Source organism: Centroberyx gerrardi, chromosome 4 (assembly GCF_048128805.1).
Source record: "Centroberyx gerrardi isolate f3 chromosome 4, fCenGer3.hap1.cur.20231027, whole genome shotgun sequence".
Taxonomy (NCBI): Eukaryota; Metazoa; Chordata; class Actinopteri; order Beryciformes; family Berycidae; genus Centroberyx; species Centroberyx gerrardi.
The window spans coordinates 143,596-165,000 of NC_136000.1; the positions used below are offsets into that span (position 1 = coordinate 143,596).

Below are 21,405 nucleotides of genomic sequence, written 5' to 3' on the forward strand. Positions count from 1 at the left end.
TAAATTGGTTCGGCTGATGCCGGTTTTCTCTACTTGCTTGTCTAATCCAGAGAGGTCTGATGGTCACAGCGCTGCCCCCCTCCCTCCGCTGAGAGCAGGGACTGTAGGATAGGGTCCACTTGTAATTGCTACCGGTGTATGCCGAAACTGGCCCGGGTGGGCGGAGTCAGCACTTACATTAAAACGGGCTACGCCGCGGCGTGCATAACAAGTGCAGATATTTATATGCAAATTACAGCATATGGACAGCGCTTCGAAATGCGGCGCCAAAGCTCATCTATCTACTAAAACAAGAAATCTCTGTCTGTGAGTCAGTCTGTGAGTGTCTGTGAGTGAGTGAGTGTGTCTGTGAGTGAGTGTGTGTGTCCTTCGCATATCTCGAGAACTGTTCGTCTGATCTACTTCAGACTTGGCGGGTGTATTGCTGGGGACCCGAGGACGTGCAGCGTCGGATTTGGTGTAATTTGGACACACGACACGTTCAATATTAATAAACTTTGAATAAACAAGTGAACAGCGCTCTGTGCAGCAGCGGGGTGAACGGGCTGCACTATTTGAGTCAGTGGAGCGCCGGACTAAAAGGAAAGCGCCACTTTCTTGTATTTCACGTCATTTTGCGTTTTTTCTTAAAAATTAACCGGTTAGTTACCAGTTAATGGGTGTCGGTAAGGGTGCTCCGATCGATCGGCCACCGATCGTTATCGGCCAATATTCGTTCTAAATAGTTTGATCGGCCCCAAAAATCCTGATCGGAGCACCCTTAGGTGTCGGCCTATCGAAAGCAAAATTAACCAAAACTGACATCCCTAGTTTTGACCCTCACTCTACAAAATTGGGGGAAACTGAGTAAATAATGATCAGTGAGCTTTAATATTTGGGCTTTCTTCATCATTTATGTATATCTTCCACCAGGACATTGATCGTTTCAGGCTACGTCGGTCACTAGTGATCGGTTCAGATACGTCAGTCACTAGTGATCGGTTCGGATACGTCAGTCACTAGTGATCGGTTCAGATACGTCAGTCACTAGTGATCGGTTCGGATACGTCGGTCACTAGTGATCGGTTCAGATACGTCGGTCACTAGTGATCGGTTCGGCTACGTCGGTCACTAGTGATCAGTTCGGGGAAAATCAACCCCCTCACACAGAAAACGGCTAACGAGGAGGAAATCTCAGTTGAATGACATGAATTTGACTGGAACTGAACAGTGGGAATGTTTATCCATAGTCTCAGCGATGTCACAACTCCCCAATTCCGTCTAAATTAAAAACATCATAATGAAACTGACACCAAGATGGCCAAGAGAGTAGCAGATCTACATGTTGTGGGGTGAAAACCATCAGCAGGACTGCCGAGGCACTGTTGGGCAAACACACCAAGTCTCTGAAGTGTTTTCTGGATGGATCTTGGTTAGTTTAGGTTAAGTTTATCTGGTTGAGCACAGCAGTCGTCCTCAGAAAGTCTCCATCATTCACACCAGCTTCCTCTGCCTCACTAAACCTGACATACAAACCAGTTTCTACCAGCTGAGCTGACCCATCGAAACCATCAGCCAGCTTTATATTCTATTATGTTTTCACCCATCAGTGAGTTTGTTTGTCCGTCAGCAGGATATCTAAACAATTTACGATGAAATTTAAATAAAGTTCAGTGGCGAGATCGGCTTTGGACCGTGGAACAACTGCAGTGTTTCCCATACAGGTTTATTTACGGCACGCGGCACCACAAAATCAATAGTTGGTCAGTATAGAAATAGACCTTATGAGCAACTTACTTCCGCATTCTGTTAAAACAGATTTACTAGTTTCCGGTTCAGTTTCGCTTTACCGAAAGCTCGTTGTTGTAGCAGCTACGTGTGGATATGCCGTTGTTTTATTCACGGTGTCTTCGGGAGCTGCCAAAGATGAGCATTTCCATTTCCGATGTATATCCTATATGCAGGTTGACCTCCAACTAGAGTTGGGCGATGTTGTGAGATTGCCGATGCCCGATGCTATCGCCCGGGGGGAGGGGGGGGGGGTGCTGCGACAGCAGCCAGTCCGACTCCGGTGCGGTCGATCGAGAGAGAGAGAGCGTGTGTGTGACGGTGAGGCCGGTGAGAGTATGAAGAGAGTATGAAGTTAGCAGTATATCTGTGAACGCAGCAGTGCAGTGTGTGTACAGTTTCTATTTGTCAGTGAATAAATGCTCCTACTGTGAATTTTAAAATGTTTCTGGTGGAGCGGCATGTCCGCCCGCTGAGCCCCTTAATCAGCACCTGAATCATAGGCGAAAATGATCGTTTTGACCCTCACTCTACAAAACTGGGAGAAACTCAGTAAATAATGATCAGTGAGCTTTAATATTTGGGCTTTCTTCATCATTTATGTATATCTTCCACCAGGAGAAAAATGATCAAAATCAAAAGTTCGAGCCGCCGAGCTGAGTTGACCCGGAACGACCCAGCAGCTTTGCACTCAGTCCAACAGTCTCCCGTTGAGAAAATGAAAGTGTGTGTTTCTAACAGTGTGTGTAAAACGTAAGTCAACACTTTCTTGTTATGGGAGACGTCAAACTGCTCAACACTCAGATAGAGTCCCAGCAGGCAGCCATGACTTTGGCAGGCTGACCTTTGACCCTGTGTGGCTGGACTGTTATTCAACAACCTAATTGCTCAGTTCAACCAATCCCACGCTGAACCCTGCGCCTGATTGGCTGAGAAGGCAGATGGTCAGACAGTAGGAAGACGCACTAATCCTGCTGTTAACACAGCTTCAGACGCTACGGCAAAACACACACCACACACAAAGAAAACACACACCAAACACACAGAAAGCACACACCACACACACACCAAACACACAGAAAGCACACACCAAACATACAGAAAGCACACACCACACACACACCAAACACACAGAAAGCACACACCACACACACACACCAAACACACAGAAAGCACACACCACACACACACACCAAACACACAGAAAGCACACAGCACACACAGCATACACACACAGCACACACAGGGGAAATAATCCCTCAGGCTTTTTATTTAGCAGCTCAGTTCATTTCAAGCTAGGTTTGACATCGGAGAGATTGATATGATAAAAACGATGGAAGATTAGTCAATTTAAACATCCAGCATGCATTGCAAAATGATTGGGGGAAATGTAAAGTAGGCAGAAGTAAACCGACTGTAACTGACAGCAGTATTCTCCTTAAAGAAGCTAGCTGTCCACATGAACAAGCCTCCAGTATCCAGACTGACTCCTAAACTGCTGGTGGATTAGCTGTTGGAGTCCAGACTGCAGAACTGATCTCAGATCAGACTTTCTGCTCAACTTCATTAAATCATTTCCACAGGCTGCCATTCATCTGAGGCTCCGCCTCTTTATATGGAAATCAGCTGGAGCGGGAATCTGACCGACATCAGAGCCAATCATCTGGCTGCTCCGATGGAAACCCGAACCCACCGCTAGCGGGGAGCTCTGTATGCTACGTACCAGAGATGTAACGGTTCAGAAAACTCACGGTTCGGTTCATATCACGGTTTTGGGGTCACGGTCTCGGTTCGGTACAGGATATAGGCCTGCATCTGGTGCACTGGGCAGGGGAAGTACAACTGCAAATTCCAATTTATACTAGGCCTGCACGATATAAGGAAAATCTGCGATGTGCGATAACATTGTTCTATATTGCGATGACGATATGACTTGCAATACTGATACGATGACTGTTACTACTACTACTACTACTACTACTACTACTACAACTACAGCTACTACAGCTACTACTACTACAGCTACTACTACAGCTACTACAGCTACTACTACTACAGCTACTACAGCTACTACTACTACAGCTACTACTACTACAGCTACTACAGCTACTACTACTACAGCTACTACTACTACAGCTACTACAGCTACTACTACTACTACAGCTACTACTACTACAGCTACTACAGCTACTACTACTACAGCTACTACAGCTACTACTGCTACTACTACTACAGTTACTACAGCTACTGCTACTACAGCTACTACTACTACAGCTACTACTACTACAGCTACTACAGCTACTACTACTACAGCTACTACTACTACAGCTACTACTACTACAGCTACTACTACTACAGCTACTACTACTACTAATACTACTACTACTGCTACTACTACTACTACTACTACAGCTACTACTACTACTACAGCTACTACTACTACAGCTACTACTACTACTACTACTGCTACTACTACTACTACTACTACAGCTACTACTACAGCTACTACTAATACTACTACTGCTACTACTACTACAGCTACTACTACTACTACTACAGCTACTACTACTACTACTACTACAGCTACTACTACTACAGCTACTACTACTACTACTACAGCTACTACTACAGCTACTACTACAGCTACTACTACAGCTACTACTACTACTACAGCTACTACTACTACTACTACAGCTACTACTACTGCTACTACTACAGCTACTACTACTACTGCTACTACTACTGCTACTGCTACTACTACTGCTACTACTACTGCTACTACTACTGCTACTACTACTACTACTACTACTGCGGCTACTGCTGCTGCTACTGCTACTACTACTACTACTGCGGCTACTGCTGCTGCTACTGCTACTACTACAGGTAGGGATGGGAATTGATAAGATTTTATTGATACCAATGCCATTATCGATTCTGCTTATCGGTCCGGTTCTTTATCGATTCCCTTATCGATTCCCGATCAATTTTCTGTGTGGAAAAAAAAGTAGGCCTACACAGATTTTCAGTGTCAACGCAGCTGTTTTATTATCTCTTGAGTCTGAACACAGTGTAGAATGTCTGCCTGATAACATTTGAACATGTTAAAATAAATTACAATGCTCCTTTTCTTAAAATGATATAACTTGGAAAACAAATAAGATGGTTAGATGGTTACCCTAAGATATTTCAACATATTGCTGGTGTTTCCACCCTGGCTGCGTTCACACATAGCGTTTTATCCCCAACCGCCAGCACCCTTTTCTCATTAAAAGTAATGGGAAGCGGCCGCAAGGCGCACAAAAGGCGGCCGCTCCCGAAAAGCGCTGCAGCGGCGTTTTTTTCGTCAGAGCGGAGCGCTTTCAAAAGTTGAGAAATGTCCAACTTTTCAGAAAAGCGTCGGGTGACGTGACCGCTTTTTCCCAGCTGACCAATCGCGATGACAGAGACGCTGGCCGTTTCCCATAGCAACAACAAATATGGAGAAAGTGAAAGTGCCGGTGGAGAAATTGGACGTTGTAATAAGTGAATTTCCGTTACCGCAACAGCGATCATAAAGGCAGTATGGATTATACTGGGCATGTATTGGAAATATCTGGTAAGCCTTTGCTTGTTGCACAACACTGTTCTGTTCTGTCTGCTAGAAGTGCTAACCAGCCGGTTAGTGAGCTACAGTGAGCTAGCAGCCGCTCGGATAACCGGCCGGTCAGTGAGCTAGCAGCCGCTCGGCTAACCGGCCGGTCAGTGAGCTAGCAGCCGCTCGGATAACCGGCCGGTCAGTGAGCTAGCAGCCGCTCGGCTAACCGGCCGGTCAGTGAGCTAGCAGCCGCTCGGCTAACGTCAGGTGACGTTGCCGTGATCCGCTTCTTATTTCTCCACATCAAAAAACGCTGTGTGTGAACACTGAAATGATCATTTTACAGACGTTACAAGTAGCACTGTTGTCATCTTTCTTCGTGAAATGAAGCCACGCTTTGGACCGTTTCTTCCTCTCCGCCATGACTCCTTCTTGTTGCAAGTTTCCAGCAGCGTAGACGCAGAGTTTGACATCATGACGCATGAGTTTTTGCAATGCGCATGCGCAACTGTCAGAAAAACATGCCGGCATCGATAAAAGGAATTGATAACCTCGGAGGCATACGATTCCGATGGATCAGACAATTTGGAACCGGTTCTCAACTGGAACCGGTTCTCGATTCCCATCCCTAACTACAGGTACTGCTACAGCTACTGCTACTACTAGGTTAGTGGTACTACCATCATCACCTGGGTAACTGGTGCTGATACACAGAGTTGAGACGTTCGGTTCTGGAAGCGTCTTTGACAGATTCTCCAGCCACCAGACTCATGGGGATTTAACTTTAGTGCTTGCTGCCATATTACACAGCAGAGAACCCCTCGAGTCTCCTAGATCAGAACGACACTAAAGGTTGCTGCAATGATCCTCAGTTGCCAATGTTTCTACCTCGTTAGTGCCAAATCGTACTTTTTTGTTGCTTCCATGTTTAAAATGGCACCAAACACTACAATATCCATGATCCTTAGAGGCCATTACTATGGTGATAGCACAACAAACTCGCAACGCCAGTAGGTGTGTCAAGCACATATAGACATATGTTTTTTGCTGAATGTGAATGAAGCTTACAGCACCATGTTGCTATAGAGATGACGTGTATTGCAGCACACCTGCTGTGATAAGAAGTTGATTAAACCCGAGGAGTCGATCCACCGCTGCTTCAGACTGAGACGATGGAAGCGGTAGAATGAAGTGTAACTGTGACTCCTGACCACAGACTGTAAAACAAGATGGACGTAGTGAGTGTGACGTCACCCACAGGTTTCTGAAGGGCCGTTTTGAAGCCAAAAGTCGGGGTTTACGATCGCCGCCATGTTGACATTTTTTGGAGCCGGAGCAGCCAGAGCGAAGCAGGGGGTTTCCCGCAGCGCCGCAGCTCTGCCTGCTATTGGTCCGTAACCGGCGACCTGTCGATCACGGAACAGGCGACCTGTCAATCACTCGGAAAACAACCCCGTTTTATAACTGTTATAGCCCGTTAATGACGCAATTATTTTGAAAATCGCCATACGGACACATATTAGAAGAAGTAAAATTAGCTACTGAGACCTAACCGGCACTAATAACTGAACTCCGGACCACTGACTATGTGAATATGTGCAGTATATAATAATGTAATAATAAATATATATATATATATATATATATATATATATATATATATACACATTAATTATTATTATTATTAGTAGTAGTAGTAGTAGTAGTAGTAGTAGTAGTAGTAGTAGTAGTAACACTGTCAAACTGTCACTAACCCTGTCACACTAACACTGTCACACTGAACACTGTAACGCCGTCACACTGTAGCCCTAACACATCACACTAACACTGTCACACTGAACACTGTAACACCGTCACACTGTAGCCCTAACACATCACACTAACACTGTCACACTGAACATGAACACTGTAACGCCGTCACACTGTAGCCCTAACACATCACACTAACACTGTCACACTGAACATGAACACTGTAACGCCGTCACACTGTAGCCCTAACACATCACACTAACACTGTCACACTGAACACAAACACTGTCACACTGAATACAAACACTGTCACACTGAACACTGTAACGCCGTCACACTGTAGCCCTAACACATCACACTAACAGTCACACTAACACCGTCACACTAACACTGTAACACTGTCACACATTACACTAACACTGTCACACTAACACCAGGGTTTCTCACACATAGAAAACTTTGTGGCGGCCCGCCACAATATCAGCACTGACCGCCACAATTTTTTTTCCCACCATTTTATTTTTTAACTCTGAATGTTTGCTCCCTCAATCCAGATTAATATTGAAAAATATTTTCACAGAAGGAAAAGGACCGGTCCTGAGGAGGAGCAGGACAGTCTGGACCAGAGGAGCAGAGCAGATAATAATGTTAAAGCTGTAATGTAACGATGTAAAGATACAGGAGAGACTGACAGAGAGAGATGCAGCAGGGCAGAGGGCAGAACAGCTGATTTCTCTGGAAAAGGAGTCTCCTTTCAGAACTGTGTAACACTGTTTATATTTTTAAGTTCTGTTATCTTTGACACAAAGTACTTGAAAGGGAGTACTTATTGATATATACAGGGTAGTTATTCGTTTGACAAATGGAACTATTTAAAATGGAGTACATCAGATAATTTGTCAGTCATTCAGGTAATGAGATCCTTTATTGATATTAGCCTATATATTGACAATATAAGAGAATACAAGAATAGAAAGGCACTCAACACCCCCCACTGTAACACAGTCACACTAACACTGTCACACTGTAACACTAACACCGTCACACTGTAACACTAACAGTCACACAGTCACACTAACACCGTCACACTGTAACACTAACACTGTCACACAGTCACACTAACACCGTCACACTGTAACACTAACACGTCACACTGTAACACTAACACCGTCACACTGTAACACTAACACATCACACTGTAACACTAACACTGTCACACAGTCACACTGTAACACTAACACCGTCACACTGTAACACTAACACATCACACTGTAACACTAACACTGTCACACAGTCACACTGTAACACTAACACCGTCACACAGTCACACTAACACCGTCACACAGTCACACTAACACCGTCACACTGTAACACTAACACTGTCACACTGTAACACTAACACCGTCACACAGTCACACTAACACCGTCACACAGTCACACTAACACCGTCACACTGTAACACTAACACTGTCACACTGTAACACTAACACCGTCACACAGTCACACTAACACCGTCACACAGTCACACTAACACCGTCACACTGTAACACTAACACTGTCACACTGTAACACTAACACCGTCACACTGTAACACTAACACCATCACACTAACACTGTCACATTGTAACACCGTCACACAGCAGCACTAACACCGTCACACTGTAACACTAACACCGTCACACTAACACTGTAACACTGTCACATTGTAACACCGTCACACAGTAGCACTAACACCATCACACTAACACTGTAACACTGTCACACTGTAACACCGTCACACTGTAACACTAACACTGTCACACAGTAGCACTAACACCGTCACACTGTAACACTAACACCGTCACACTGTAACACCATCACACTGTAACACTAACACACAGTCACACTAACACCGTCACACTGTAACACTAACACCGTCACACTAACACTGTAACACTGTCACACATTACACTAACACTGTCACACTAACACCAGGGTTTCTCACACATAGAAAACTTTGTGGCGGCCCGCCACAATATCAGCACTGACCGCCACAATTTTTTTTCCCACCATTTTACACAGTAGCACTAACACCGTCACACTAACACTGTCACACAGTCACACTAACACCGTCACACTGTAACACTAACACCGTCACACTAACACTGTCACACAGTCACACTAACACCGTCACACTGTAACACTAACACTGTCACACTAACACTGTAACACTGTCACACTGTAACACCGTCACACTGTAACACTAACACTGTCACACAGTAGCACTAACACCGTCACACTAACACTGTAACACTGTCACATTGTAACACCGTCACACAGTAGCACTAACACCGTCACACTGTAACACTAACACCGTCACACTAACACTGTCACACAGTCACACTAACACCGTCACACTGTAACACTAACACTGTCACACTAACACTGTCACACAGTAGCACTAACACCGTCACACTAACACTGTAACACTGTCACATTGTAACACCGTCACACAGTAGCACTAACACCGTCACACTGTAACACTAACACCGTCACACTAACACTGTAACACTGTTACACTGTAACACCGTCACACTGTCACTCAGGTTAGCCGTCTGTCTGATGCTGCTGTAGATTTATAACGGCAGAACCTCATGTCCTCCAGTCACCATTTGGGGTTAATAAGCAATTCTGTTTTAAGCCTGTATCAGGTGAGAGAGATCTGAACAGTTTCAGCTGAAGAAGAGAGAGGAGGAGAAGGGAAGAGGAGGAAGAAGAGGAAGGAGAGGAAGGAGGCAGGAAGCACAGTGGAGTCTCTACTCTTCTAGATGATCTGGTTCTGGTTTTCATCTTACTAATCAGAGATGTGTGAAGCTGCCCAACACTCAGAGTGGCATGCTGCCCCCGTTTCCTGTTCCGTGATGCATTGAAAACAACTCGGGACTAGGGACGTCACAGAACCGATACTTCGGTACCAAGTCGATGCCAAAATTCTGAAAACGTGACGGTACTTGTTTTTCTACAGTACCGTAGGTACCGTAGATGTCGTAGGTACTGGAGATGTGATTCTTCCGGAACTGACGGGGGCAGCATATACGCCTCCAAGTGTTCTAGTCTGACGTTAACCGCAAAAGGAAGAAGAAGAAGGAACGCGTACCGACTATATAACAACAAATAACAATACGTGCAATCTTGACAAGCGCGGCTGCAGTGACAGCAGGTCCGCCGCGACGTGTCGAAAGCAGCTCAAAGACAGGCATCCAGATTTATACAAAGAATTCAAGGTGAGTGAGTTTCAACATATCGTCAAAATGTTCTTATCCTGAAATGTTACCGTTACTTTTGTTTGCGACAGCTGGCATCTGTTGTAGCAATGTTCCACACACAACGTTTGCAATGGCTAAACGCTAAGGCTAACGTTATCTTGTTTAGGCTAATGTAACGATAGCTCATAGTAGGCTACAGTCATCACCGTTCAGTCTGTCATCAAAATATAACATTAACTTTTTAAATAAATATTTCCAGACTAATGGTCTGTCACCATGTTAGTCAATGTAAACTACTGCTTGCACACTGAGTATATAGAGGTGTGTGTGTGTGTGTGTGTGTGTGTGTGTGTGTATGCAGCAGCCTCTGCTGTTTTCTTTGAGCTAAACCTGATAACTGAAATCTCCTAATGTTCTTTTCACAGAGGAGCCAGAGGAGGATGTCAGCAGGAGAGACAGGAGCAAAGTCAGCAAACAATAAATATTAAGGCTTTTTTCCATTCATTTTTTTGTAATGTTAATAGTTGTTTGTTGCTATTTATTACTTGAAGGCTACATGCCACTGTTGTTGCTTTTTGCAATGTTCAAAGTTTTCTTAAATAAAGGAGTGTATGTTGAAGTACATGGGATTTTTTTTTTTTACCGTGGTATCGAATTGGGTATTGAGAATCTTGGAATTTCAATGGTATTGGTATCGACTACCAAATTTCTGGTATCGTGACATCCCTATCTGCACCCAAACACTGAGGAGGTCTGCACCCAAACACTGAGGAGGTCAGCACCCAAACACTGAGGAGGTCTGCACCCAAACACTGAGGAGGTCTGCACCCAAACACTGAGGAGGTCTGCACCCAAACACTGAGGTCTGCACCCAAACACTGAGGAGGTCTGCACCCAAACGCTGAGGAGGTCTGCACCCAAACACTGAGGTCTGCACCCAAACACTGAGGAGGTCTGCACTAGGGCTGCACGATATATCGTTTCAGCATCGTCATCGTGATGCAGTAGTCACATCGCAGGACGTGCGATGTCAAGTAAGGCAAATTAACTCAAACACGTCATGCTACAACTTTTTTGCTGCTTGATACAAAAGGAAAACTCGCTCGGTTCTCATTTTCCATGACTAATCTACAAGAGAAGTCTGTCTGATATAACATCATTTACTCCGATTTAAGGGTTTGTTATAAGAGCAGCGTATGTTACCTTCCAGCTTTCGGAAGCCTCTGGTGTTGTGCTAGCCTATTTTAGCTTAGCCTGGCTCGTAGCTGGTAACAAGCTTTTTACTAAGAGTCCGGACCGACTCTGCAGTGGAGAACTGGCACTTTATTTCAGTACAGAGCGACCATAATGCACGGCCTCTCGGTGACGCTCTAAGCTCTTTTCTGCTAACTATGGTAACTTTACTCACTTCCTGCAACTCACTCTGGCTGCGGCTAAAAACAAAAACACACTCACTTCCTACTACGTCACCCGCGCAGGTTACCCACAAGGCCACCTTCTTAAAGGGGCAAGTCTTGATAGAGCTATTCAAGTCATTTGGTGAAAATTCCCGTATTTTTTCATATCGCAATATATATCGCAGAAAAAAAAATATTGCAATGTCAGTTTTTTCCAATATCGTGCAGCCCTAGTCTGCACCCAAACACTGAACTAGGTCTGCACCCAAACACTGAGGAAGTCTGCACCCAAACACTGAACTAGGTCTGCACCCAAACACTGAACTAGGTCTGCACCCAAACACTGAGGAAGTCTGCACCCAAACACTGAACTAGGTCTGCACCCAAACACTGAGGAAGTCTGCACCCAAACACTGAGGAAGTCTGCACCCAAACACTGAACTAGGTCTGCACCCAAACACTGAGGAAGTCTGCACCCAAACACTGAGGAAGTCTGCACCCAAACACTGAGGAAGTCTGCACCCAAACACTGAGGAAGTCTGCACCCAAACACTGAGGTCTGCACCCAAACACTGAACTAGGTCTGCACCCAAACACTGAACTAGGTCTGCACCCAAACACTGAGGAGGTCTGCACCCAAACACTGAACTAGGTCTGCACCCAAACACTGAGGAGGTCTGCACCCAAACACTGAGGAGGTCTGCACCCAAACACTGAGGTCTGCACCCAAACACTGAGGAGGTCTGCACCCAAACACTGAGGAAGTCTGCACCCAAACACTGAGGAAGTCTGTACCCAAACACTGAGGAAGTCTGCACCCAAACACTGAACTAGGTCTGCACCCAAACACTGAGGAAGTCTGCACCCAAACACTGAACTAGGTCTGCACCCAAACACTGAGGAAGTCTGCACCCAAACACTGAGGAAGTCTGCACCCAAACACTGAGGAAGTCTGCACCCAAACACTGAGGTCTGCACCCAAACACTGAACTAGGTCTGCACCCAAACACTGAACTAGGTCTGCACCCAAACACTGAGGAGGTCTGCACCCAAACACTGAGGAGGTCTGCACCCAAACACTGAACTAGGTCTGCACCCAAACACTGAGGAGGTCTGCACCCAAACACTGAGGAAGTCTGCACCCAAACACTGAGGTCTGCACCCAAACACTGAGGAGGTCTGCACCCAAACACTGAGGAGGTCTGCACCCAAACACTGAGGAGGTCTGCACCCAAACACTGAACTAATCGTCATAGATAAACATCACAATTTTATGTTTCCACAATAATTAATGGTGTTACTCAGTGATACTGAAGTGTGTATGAGCTGCGCAGGAGGACTTCTTCTATGAGAGCCTGTGTGTTTGTTGGTGTGTACAAACTTTATGCAATGAAGTAAACTATTTTAACTAACAAAGGTGTGCAGGTCTTGACAGAAAGCTTCCTGCTCATCAAAGCCTTGACAGCTCAATAAAGCTTTGAATTTTGAGCTGCTTGATTCATTTTCATTTTGTTATGACTAATGTAACTAAGAAAATAATCGTTGGATTAATCGACGGCACCAGAACCAGGAAGCAGAACCAAAACGGACCTGAGCCTCCAGGTCAGACTCACATGGCTGGGAGAGAAGATAAATCTGCCTGTCTCCATTCACTCACTCTGTCCTGAACCAGATTATTCCTGCTGAAATGTCACAGAAACAGAAACACCAGTTGTGGATATTTGGACCTGGAAGTTTCCCATCAGGCAGAACAAACCCATTTATTCTGTTAAGAGATGCTGGGAGTCGGGAGATTCACCTTTTTCAAGTGTCTGCAATAAATGTTTTCCTCGTTCATTTCCTTTCAAACTAGTTCACAAAGTCCAAATAGACTCCCAACAGAAAACCAGTTGAGAAAGACTGTAGCCAGAAACTGTCTGGTACATAATACTGAAAGGAGACAAATCATCTGTGAAGTGTTTTACTGGATGAGCAGATTGGATCTTATGGTTCAAACAAGTCATTCACAACAGGATTAACAGAGATCCTGTATCTATAAAGACATTTACAAGGAAGACAAACAAGCTTTTCCTACTCAGTCCATTTCCTCTATTGCTTTCATTCACAGATTTGATCTGAAGTCTGAAGTAACAACATTACAGTCAGATAATATGGAGCTTACTTCAGGTGAAATGATCATCACACACCTTGACTTTGTAACTTCTTGTCATTTAAACTGTTTCACACACTGACAGAGATTCGGCCTTTCAGCCTAATAACCAGCTGCAGGCCGACAACCACCAGCTAACGTTATGCAATCATGCTAACCTGGTATTCTCCTGCCTGTTGTTCATGTTACTATCAGCCTGTCCTCTGCAGATTAACACAGACCTAGCTTGTGTATGAAACGTGCTGTAAATTACAAATAAAGTTGGACAACCCGGTTCACATCATATTTATATCCTGCAGTTAGCATTTAGCTAACGTTATGGACCTTTGGACGGTTGCTTGTTTTGGTCATGGAGACAATAAACAAGAGCAATGTTTAAAAAACAACAAACAAACCATAATTTGTGTGGATAACGCTAAGTGCAATTTCAAAGAAATAGAAAACGGTTGTAAACAGACCAGTTCCACACAGCTAGTTAGCTTAGCTGAGTTAGTGAGCATGCTAGCTAACTGTCCGCTCGGCCTGATCTCAGTGTCTTTTACATAATAAAGTCTCACTGCGGTTCCAGCTGCTTCATGTCAGAGACAAACCCACTCATAACACCTACCGAGGGCTACATACCGAATAATGTGACGGTGTGGACTACAACTTGTGGAGCTAGATCGAGGCCCGCCGTGGCCCGCTACCAGGCTAACTACATCCATTATCGGACAGAGTGTAGCTAGCTCTGTGCGATCCAGTATTCCTCGTCTACTTTCTAATAAGCCTGTCAGTTCAGTCAGTTTACCGTCAGACAAAGTAATGACTAACGTTAGAGACGTCAGAGTATTCCTAAAACCACCTATCTAGCGATCATCTATGTAACATGTGTCTATTTTTCATGTGATGGACGATTACCGATGCAGCGTTCAACCTCCATGTCAACCCCCTAGATCCATTATCGGACAAACGATTAATCTACGTCTAATGCCTAGAGTTATTTGGGCCTTTCCTGCGCATTGCTTCCTGTATCCAACACAACGTTGTAATATCTGACAGGACGGGATGAGGACTGGACTGGTCTTCACTACTAAGCTACCGGAGCTTTTAGGAACACGGGAACCGTCCAGTGCTAACGCTAGCTTGGACGGATGGTAAAGCAGAGTCCACATTGACTTTGTACTCAGAAATATGAGTATATCGTTGCATAAAACTGCATATACATCGGTAACCATGTTTAAATGCTGTGGACTGACTGACTTTGGGGCTCGTCGTCCAAATTTCGCAGGAAAAGGGAAAGAGGCAGGTCAGACGGGGACGTGTCCGATAATGGACGCATGTCCCTTAGCTCCCCGGTCTCTCCAGACAAAGACAGCAGCTAGCCTGGTGAGCTAACCCGGGATAGCTAGCAGGCTATCCCGCGTTTCACAAAAGTGGATCAAAATCCCAGCAACAGAGCCAACTTCAGCCTGTCCACTTACCCCGTTTGGAAACCCTATCCGGCCAGTATTCATGTACACTCCATAGGTTACGGTAATCCCAGTAAAACCAGTTTAAATAGCTCTAAACTGGTGGATTGAACGGGCAGACCAGTCAACGTGCTCCCAGCTCACTGGACCGCAGCCATCACACGGTCACATCCCCGACAGAACTGGAAAGCAGCGGGAAACACCGACATTTTGGAGTCAGTTTTCAGGCCTGGATGAACATAAAGCAAATCCCCGGTATTCCATGACTGACTGTGATATTCCAGCAGGTTCCAGATCCGCGTTATTCCTGTTTACAGACACACAGACAGAGCAACAGACAGACAGACACACTGACTGGGGCTAAATGGCTGTTAGATACAATGCAACCAAAACCCGGAGAACTGGATCACTGGTCTCACTGGACTGGAGTCATCTCACTGGACTGGTCTTACTGGACTCCAGTTGTCTCACTGGACTGGAGTCATCTCACTGGACTGGTCTTAATGAAATTGAGTCACTGAACTGGACTTACTGGACTCACTGGACTGAACTCACTGGAGTACTGGACTGGACTCTGAAATGGGAGTATGGCAGTGAACACCTGGAACTGGATTTAAAGTGGGATTGGGAAGGACAATAGCACCATGGTCACCCATCCCTGCCTGTCCTCCACACTGGACACCCCCCCCCTCCCCCCTCCTCTCCCAGCCCCGGTCCAGTTTGTTGTTGAGCTGCACTCCTGTGGAGCAGGTAGATGATGGCGTCCTCCACTCCAATGTGGGCCTGGTAAGCGAACTGCAGGGGGTCCAGGGAGCCGACCACCAGGGGCCTGAGGTGCTGCAGAGCCTCAAAGGTCTCTCAAAGGTCTTCATGACGTGTGAGATCAGAGCGACTGGCCTGTAGTCATTGAGAGCGCTGGGACGTCCTGTCTTTGGCACCGGGACGATGCAGGAGGTCTTCCTGGGTGTTGAACTGTCCTCTGATGTGGAAGACAGACTGTCTTCCACGTGAGCAACAGGCTGCTGCAGATGTTCTACCAGTCTGTAGCAGCCTGTCTCTTCTTCTTCTGTGGTGTGCTGGGAGGCGGCATCAAGGCAGGAGAAGCCAACAGACCGAACAAGCTGGTGGAGAAGGAAGGAGAAGAACTGGACAGTCTGGAGGCAGAGAGGAGGATGAGGGGGAAGATCACCTCCATCCTGGAGAACCCCCCCCTCCCCCCTCCCCCCCTCACCCTCTCTACGACGAGCTGAGGATGATGAGGAGCAGCTTCAGCCTCAGGCTCCTCCCCCCACGCTGCAGGACGGAGCGCTTCAGACGTTCCTTTGTGCCGGCGGCCGTTGGACTGTTCAACAGCATCAGAGACGCCGGTCGGCCTTGACCGGCCTTGTGTCAACCTGACAGACTCTTCTGTTCAGACCGGCCTTCGCTCAGCCTGTCTCTGTAATTCTGTGTGTTTTTATGTCTTTTGTTTTTATGTTTTATTGTTTTTTACTGTTTTCTGGTCTTATTTGAACTATTTTACTCTTCTGAAGCACTTTGTGACTTTGCTCTGTGAAAGGTGCTGTATCAATAAACTTTACTTACTTACTTGTCTCATATGGTCATAAATATGGTATAAGAATTATTATTATTTTTAATAAAATTATTATTTGAAAATGTATGTTGGAGAAATGAATTAATATGTTGACAAATGAATGCTTAGGGTTATATTGTTTGTAGTCAGAAGTCTCAGAACCTCCTGTGTGGGACAGAGGGACTCAGACAGGGAGGCTTGCTTCTTGTTTAACTTTCATTTATTGCTGTTTTTTCACCGCGTATTTTGAGATGGAAAATAAATATGTGTTTTGCAACATAAGTTTGGAACTGCATTGGCAAAGTTTTTGAAAGCAAGAAGAGTCAGAAACAAACAACGTCCCGTTTTACTAAGACAGTGGCTATAGATTATTGTTAGCTGAAGTTTAATAAACCACAACAGTAGGTATCAATAACATCAGTAATCAATAACTTAATCCACAGTGAGTTATAATTTGTTATAAAGTTATAATTTGTTGTAATGAGTCAGCAGGGAGAAAACAAAACATTACCTGATATCTCAAACCTTCAAAATAAAAGCACCAAACAAAATGACAATTCAAATAAATGGAAAAAACAAACTGACAATTAAAAAACAAAATAAAAGCACAAACCTAAAATACAATTTAAAAAAAATATAAAATACTAAACCAAATATTTAACCAAACGAATGCAACCAAAATAATCTAAATCTAAGACATAAAGGCCCAAATACCTTTAGAATCAAGTTTCAGATAAACTAAAGTTTTAGTGTCTAAATGTTTCAGAGGCTTTTGATGTGAAAATGTATAATAGAATAAACCTCTGTGTGTGTGTGAGTGTGTGTGTGTGTGTGTGTGTGTGTGCGTGTGAGTGCATGTGTGTGCGTGTGTGTGCATGTGCGTGTGAGTGCGTGTGTGTGTGTGTGTGTGTGCATGTGTGTGTGTGTGTGTGTGTGTGGGGGGACTCTTAGCTCCTCCTCCCTGGTTAAAAGATAAGTCTGGTGTTTTTAATGCATTGCTTACCGTCAACAAATTCTATGAAAATAACAAAATCAGTGATGAATTTGTTTTGCCAACAAGTCTGGTCCATGTAGCGGTGCCCAGTGCAGCCTCATGTCCCAGCAGCCAGAGAACTGCATTGTATTAAAAACTATTAAAACCCGTCACAGAGCCATGCTGCTGCTCTGCAGCATATTTCATCATCACGATGCACCGGGCCGGACGACTTTTTCCTCAAACGACTTAATAAGCCAGCCGTAAACACGTTTTCCATCTCAGGAAAGTAGTTCCGTAGCACAGAAAATAGTCCCCGGCGTAATGAAGAATTTGTTCCCGTTTGAATTTGATTTGGTAATAACTACAACAGCCTGACTTTTCATGGTAACAGTTAGAGATTTTTAAAATGTAAACTATGTCTTTGTGAGCTGTATTTAAAGGTTTTTAGCTTACAATTGGAGCCAATGACTTCCGGGTTGACGGCTAAAAACAGAACGTGGGAAGTCAGAAAGTAACGGGAGGAGAGCAAACGCATTGTTGATGTTGTTATTTTCATAGGATTTGTTGAGGGTAAGCAATGCATTAAAAAACACCGGCCTTATCCTTTAAGTAGATCAGCTCAGTAATAATTGATAGAAACCTTATCTGTCTGCAGGGAGATAGACAGGTAAATCTCCATGGCAACGACCCCCAGACCGGCACACACTCCTCCTGCTGGGCTGCACCTTGTGTCAGTGTGTGTCAGTGAGTGTCAGTGTGTGTGTGTGTTGTCAGAGCTGCAGCATGCACCGGTCCTACCAGCCGCTGAAACCTGCGACCAGCCGCTACCTGCAGCAGAGATGGGACCAGAGCAGCTATGAAGATCACAGGAGGAAGGTAGGAGGAGGAGGAGGAGGAGGAGGAGGAGGAGGAGGAGGAGGAAGAAGAGGAGGAGGAGGAGGAGGAGTGAGGGATCAGATGTTTGGAGATGGAGAGTTGATTGGTAAAGGATCGATGGAATGGAGATGGAGAGTTGGATGTGGATCAGATGGTTGGAGGTGGATCAGATGGTTGGATGTGGATCAGATGGTTGGAGGTGGATCAGATGGTTGGAGGTGGAGGAGTGAAGTAGTTCTCCAGCCTCAGATCATCTGTCACAGAAAGCAACTGGTTTACAAAATACTATAAAACATTATTTACTGTAATTAGTTACGTTAAAAAAATCCATACTACTTCTCTCCTCTGCCTTTCCCTTCAGATCATTCTGGGTCAAAGGAATATTTGTTCCATCAGTTGTCAGGCTGCTGTGACCTTTGACCCCTGACCTCCTGTATAATAATGGCTGCTTTAGTTTATTCTCCTCCTTCTCCTTGACTTCAGTGTGAGTCTGTCTGGATAACAGAGTCACATGACTGGAGTGTAAATATTAACTGTATCTTCAGCAGGTTGAGTATCTAGTGTCAGGTTAAGCCCCGCCCACAGCTGTTACCTGTTGTTACCTGTCCAGGTGAGCTCCACCCAGCCCATAGTGGACACCAGGGGCATGAAGACTCCCGCACACGTCCAGCTCAAACTCAAACAGCTGCAGGTCAGTGGACGCACACACACACGCACACACACACACACACACACACACACACACCAGTCTAATGTGTTTCTCTGCAGCAGACATGTAGCTGTAGCTTCAGGAAACGTGTCGTCTCTCACTGATGATGCAGGCGCTCTCTGGGCCAATCAGTGTCAAGATGCATTGTCCAAGTTTCACCAAAATCGCTGTAGCAGTTATGACCTTTCAGTGTGAAATCTTTAGTCGCAGCGCCCCCATCAGGCCGATCGCTGTCATGTTTCAACTCCTAAACACTCGACTAAATTCATCGTCCAAGTTTGTTAAAATCAGAGCAGCTGGAGAGTTCACCAGAAATTTACAGACAGCCTGATGCATAACACCTCTGACCTTTGACCCCTACTGGTTGCTGTAATGTTGGAACTGTTGGAATGCTGAACTCTCTCCGAGTCTCTCCGGGTCTCTCTGGGTCTCTCTGGGTCTCTCCGGGTCTCTCCGGGTCTCTCTGAGTCTCTCTGAGTCTCTCTGAGTCTCAGAAATGAATTTTAAAGTGTTTGTGTGTTTATCTGTTTCCAACTGTGTCTCCATGTCCAGCTGCAGGAGGAGCGTCTGTCCGTCATCGACAGAGAAAACCGCCTCCTCGCCTCCAAACTGGCTGACATCGTTTGTTCTAAAGGCCTGGTGGACCACAGGAACCCGTACCAGCAGAGGAGGTGAGAACCCGACAAGAACATACTGTGGAACATGAGAACATGAGACGTCAGTTATTCATGTGATCCTTATGGAAGAAGGTATTTACCAAACAGCTGTGGTGGTTTACACCCAAATGGGCTCAGAGCAAAATGATGCTGCGCTTAAACACAAATGATTCCTGTTATCTGAAAAAAGTGAATCATATTTTTAAAAAGGTCCCAGTGCTTTGAACACAAAACTTTCTTATATTTTCTCACCAAGCTGTCAGAAGGTTCTACTGAGAACCACAGCAGAATAAAACAGGAGGGACTCAGCAGGATCAGAGTCGCACTCGTGTTAGTAGAGGAAGAATCATAATAAATGGCAGAGGTGATGTCATGTGATGTCATATGATGTCATCTCATGTCATGTCATCTCATGTCATCTCATGTCATGCAGAGTTGGTTGTTGCCTGTTTAGAGATAGGAAACAGTAACTAACAGTAACAGTAACTTTTAGTAACTAATATTTCACAAAGCTACAGTTTGTCTCATAGCTAAAGCCTTTGGTTGATTTTGTTTCTGCATTGCCGTGGTGCCCTGCACGGAGGGCTTGTTGACGGAACTGTTGTCGTAGCAACAGCAGACTCCACCGCCCTGTTGGCCCTTTAAATGATTGATGTGAGCAGTCCTGCTCTGTTATGGTGTTGAATTATTGATCAGCTGTGAACCAGAGGAGACAGATACAGTTTATAGATCTAACCTTAACAGTCTGTTTCTTCTTCTTTCCTCAGCTCCTCTCTCTCATCCGCATCATTTTAGAGTCACAGGAGTGTTAATCTGGCTGCTGTGACCTCTGACCCTTCATCTCCTATCTGTCACACTAGTTCCTGGTAATGATGTTGATCTAGGAACTGAAGCTGATTCTGTTGATCTCATACTGAGGTTGAATCCAAATGTCCGGACTTCGGCGAACTTGCAGGCTTGCAGGCTTTAGGGCTCGCTCCTGTGAAGTCCAGGAGGGTTTAGGGCTGTCCAGTGTCAGAACTGATCAAGTCTGTAAGGCTCTCATGTGGACCTGTGGGGCGCTCCATGCAGACTTCCAGCGAGGCCGCTACCTTGCAGACTTCTCCGGCAATATTTCCCATCGTTCATTGCAGGACAGCTGTAACACGTCAGCTGACACAAAGGCAGATGTCAAACATGACGGGAAACAGGCAGAGGGTTTTCCTGTGTGAGTTACTAACATCTACTGATATGATGAAGCAGATATTCAGCCAGCATTGACTGTAATCAGCCTGTAACAGCTGATG

The 21,405-nt window shown here is 45.2% G+C and overlaps 2 protein-coding genes across 3 annotated transcripts in view; one reads left to right on the forward strand and one right to left on the reverse strand.

The window, feature by feature from the left end:
* Positions 1–15,670, reverse strand: part of znf609a (zinc finger protein 609a) — a 40,521-nt gene extending 24,851 nt beyond the window's left edge. For both annotated transcript variants that reach the window (XM_071905479.2, XM_071905480.2), the window contains exon 1: positions 15,342–15,670. The gene's annotated coding sequence lies outside the window, so the exon portion shown is untranslated. The remainder of the gene's footprint in view (positions 1–15,341) is intronic.
* A 2,991-nt stretch (positions 15,671–18,661) lies between these two features.
* Positions 18,662–21,405, forward strand: part of LOC139916555 (uncharacterized protein CFAP97D2) — a 4,293-nt gene continuing 1,549 nt past the window's right edge. The window contains exons 1-3 of the mRNA XM_071905476.1: positions 18,662–18,754; positions 19,365–19,445; positions 20,016–20,134. Coding sequence (XP_071761577.1) covers positions 18,662–18,754; positions 19,365–19,445; positions 20,016–20,134 — 293 coding nt within the window. The remainder of the gene's footprint in view (positions 18,755–19,364; positions 19,446–20,015; positions 20,135–21,405) is intronic.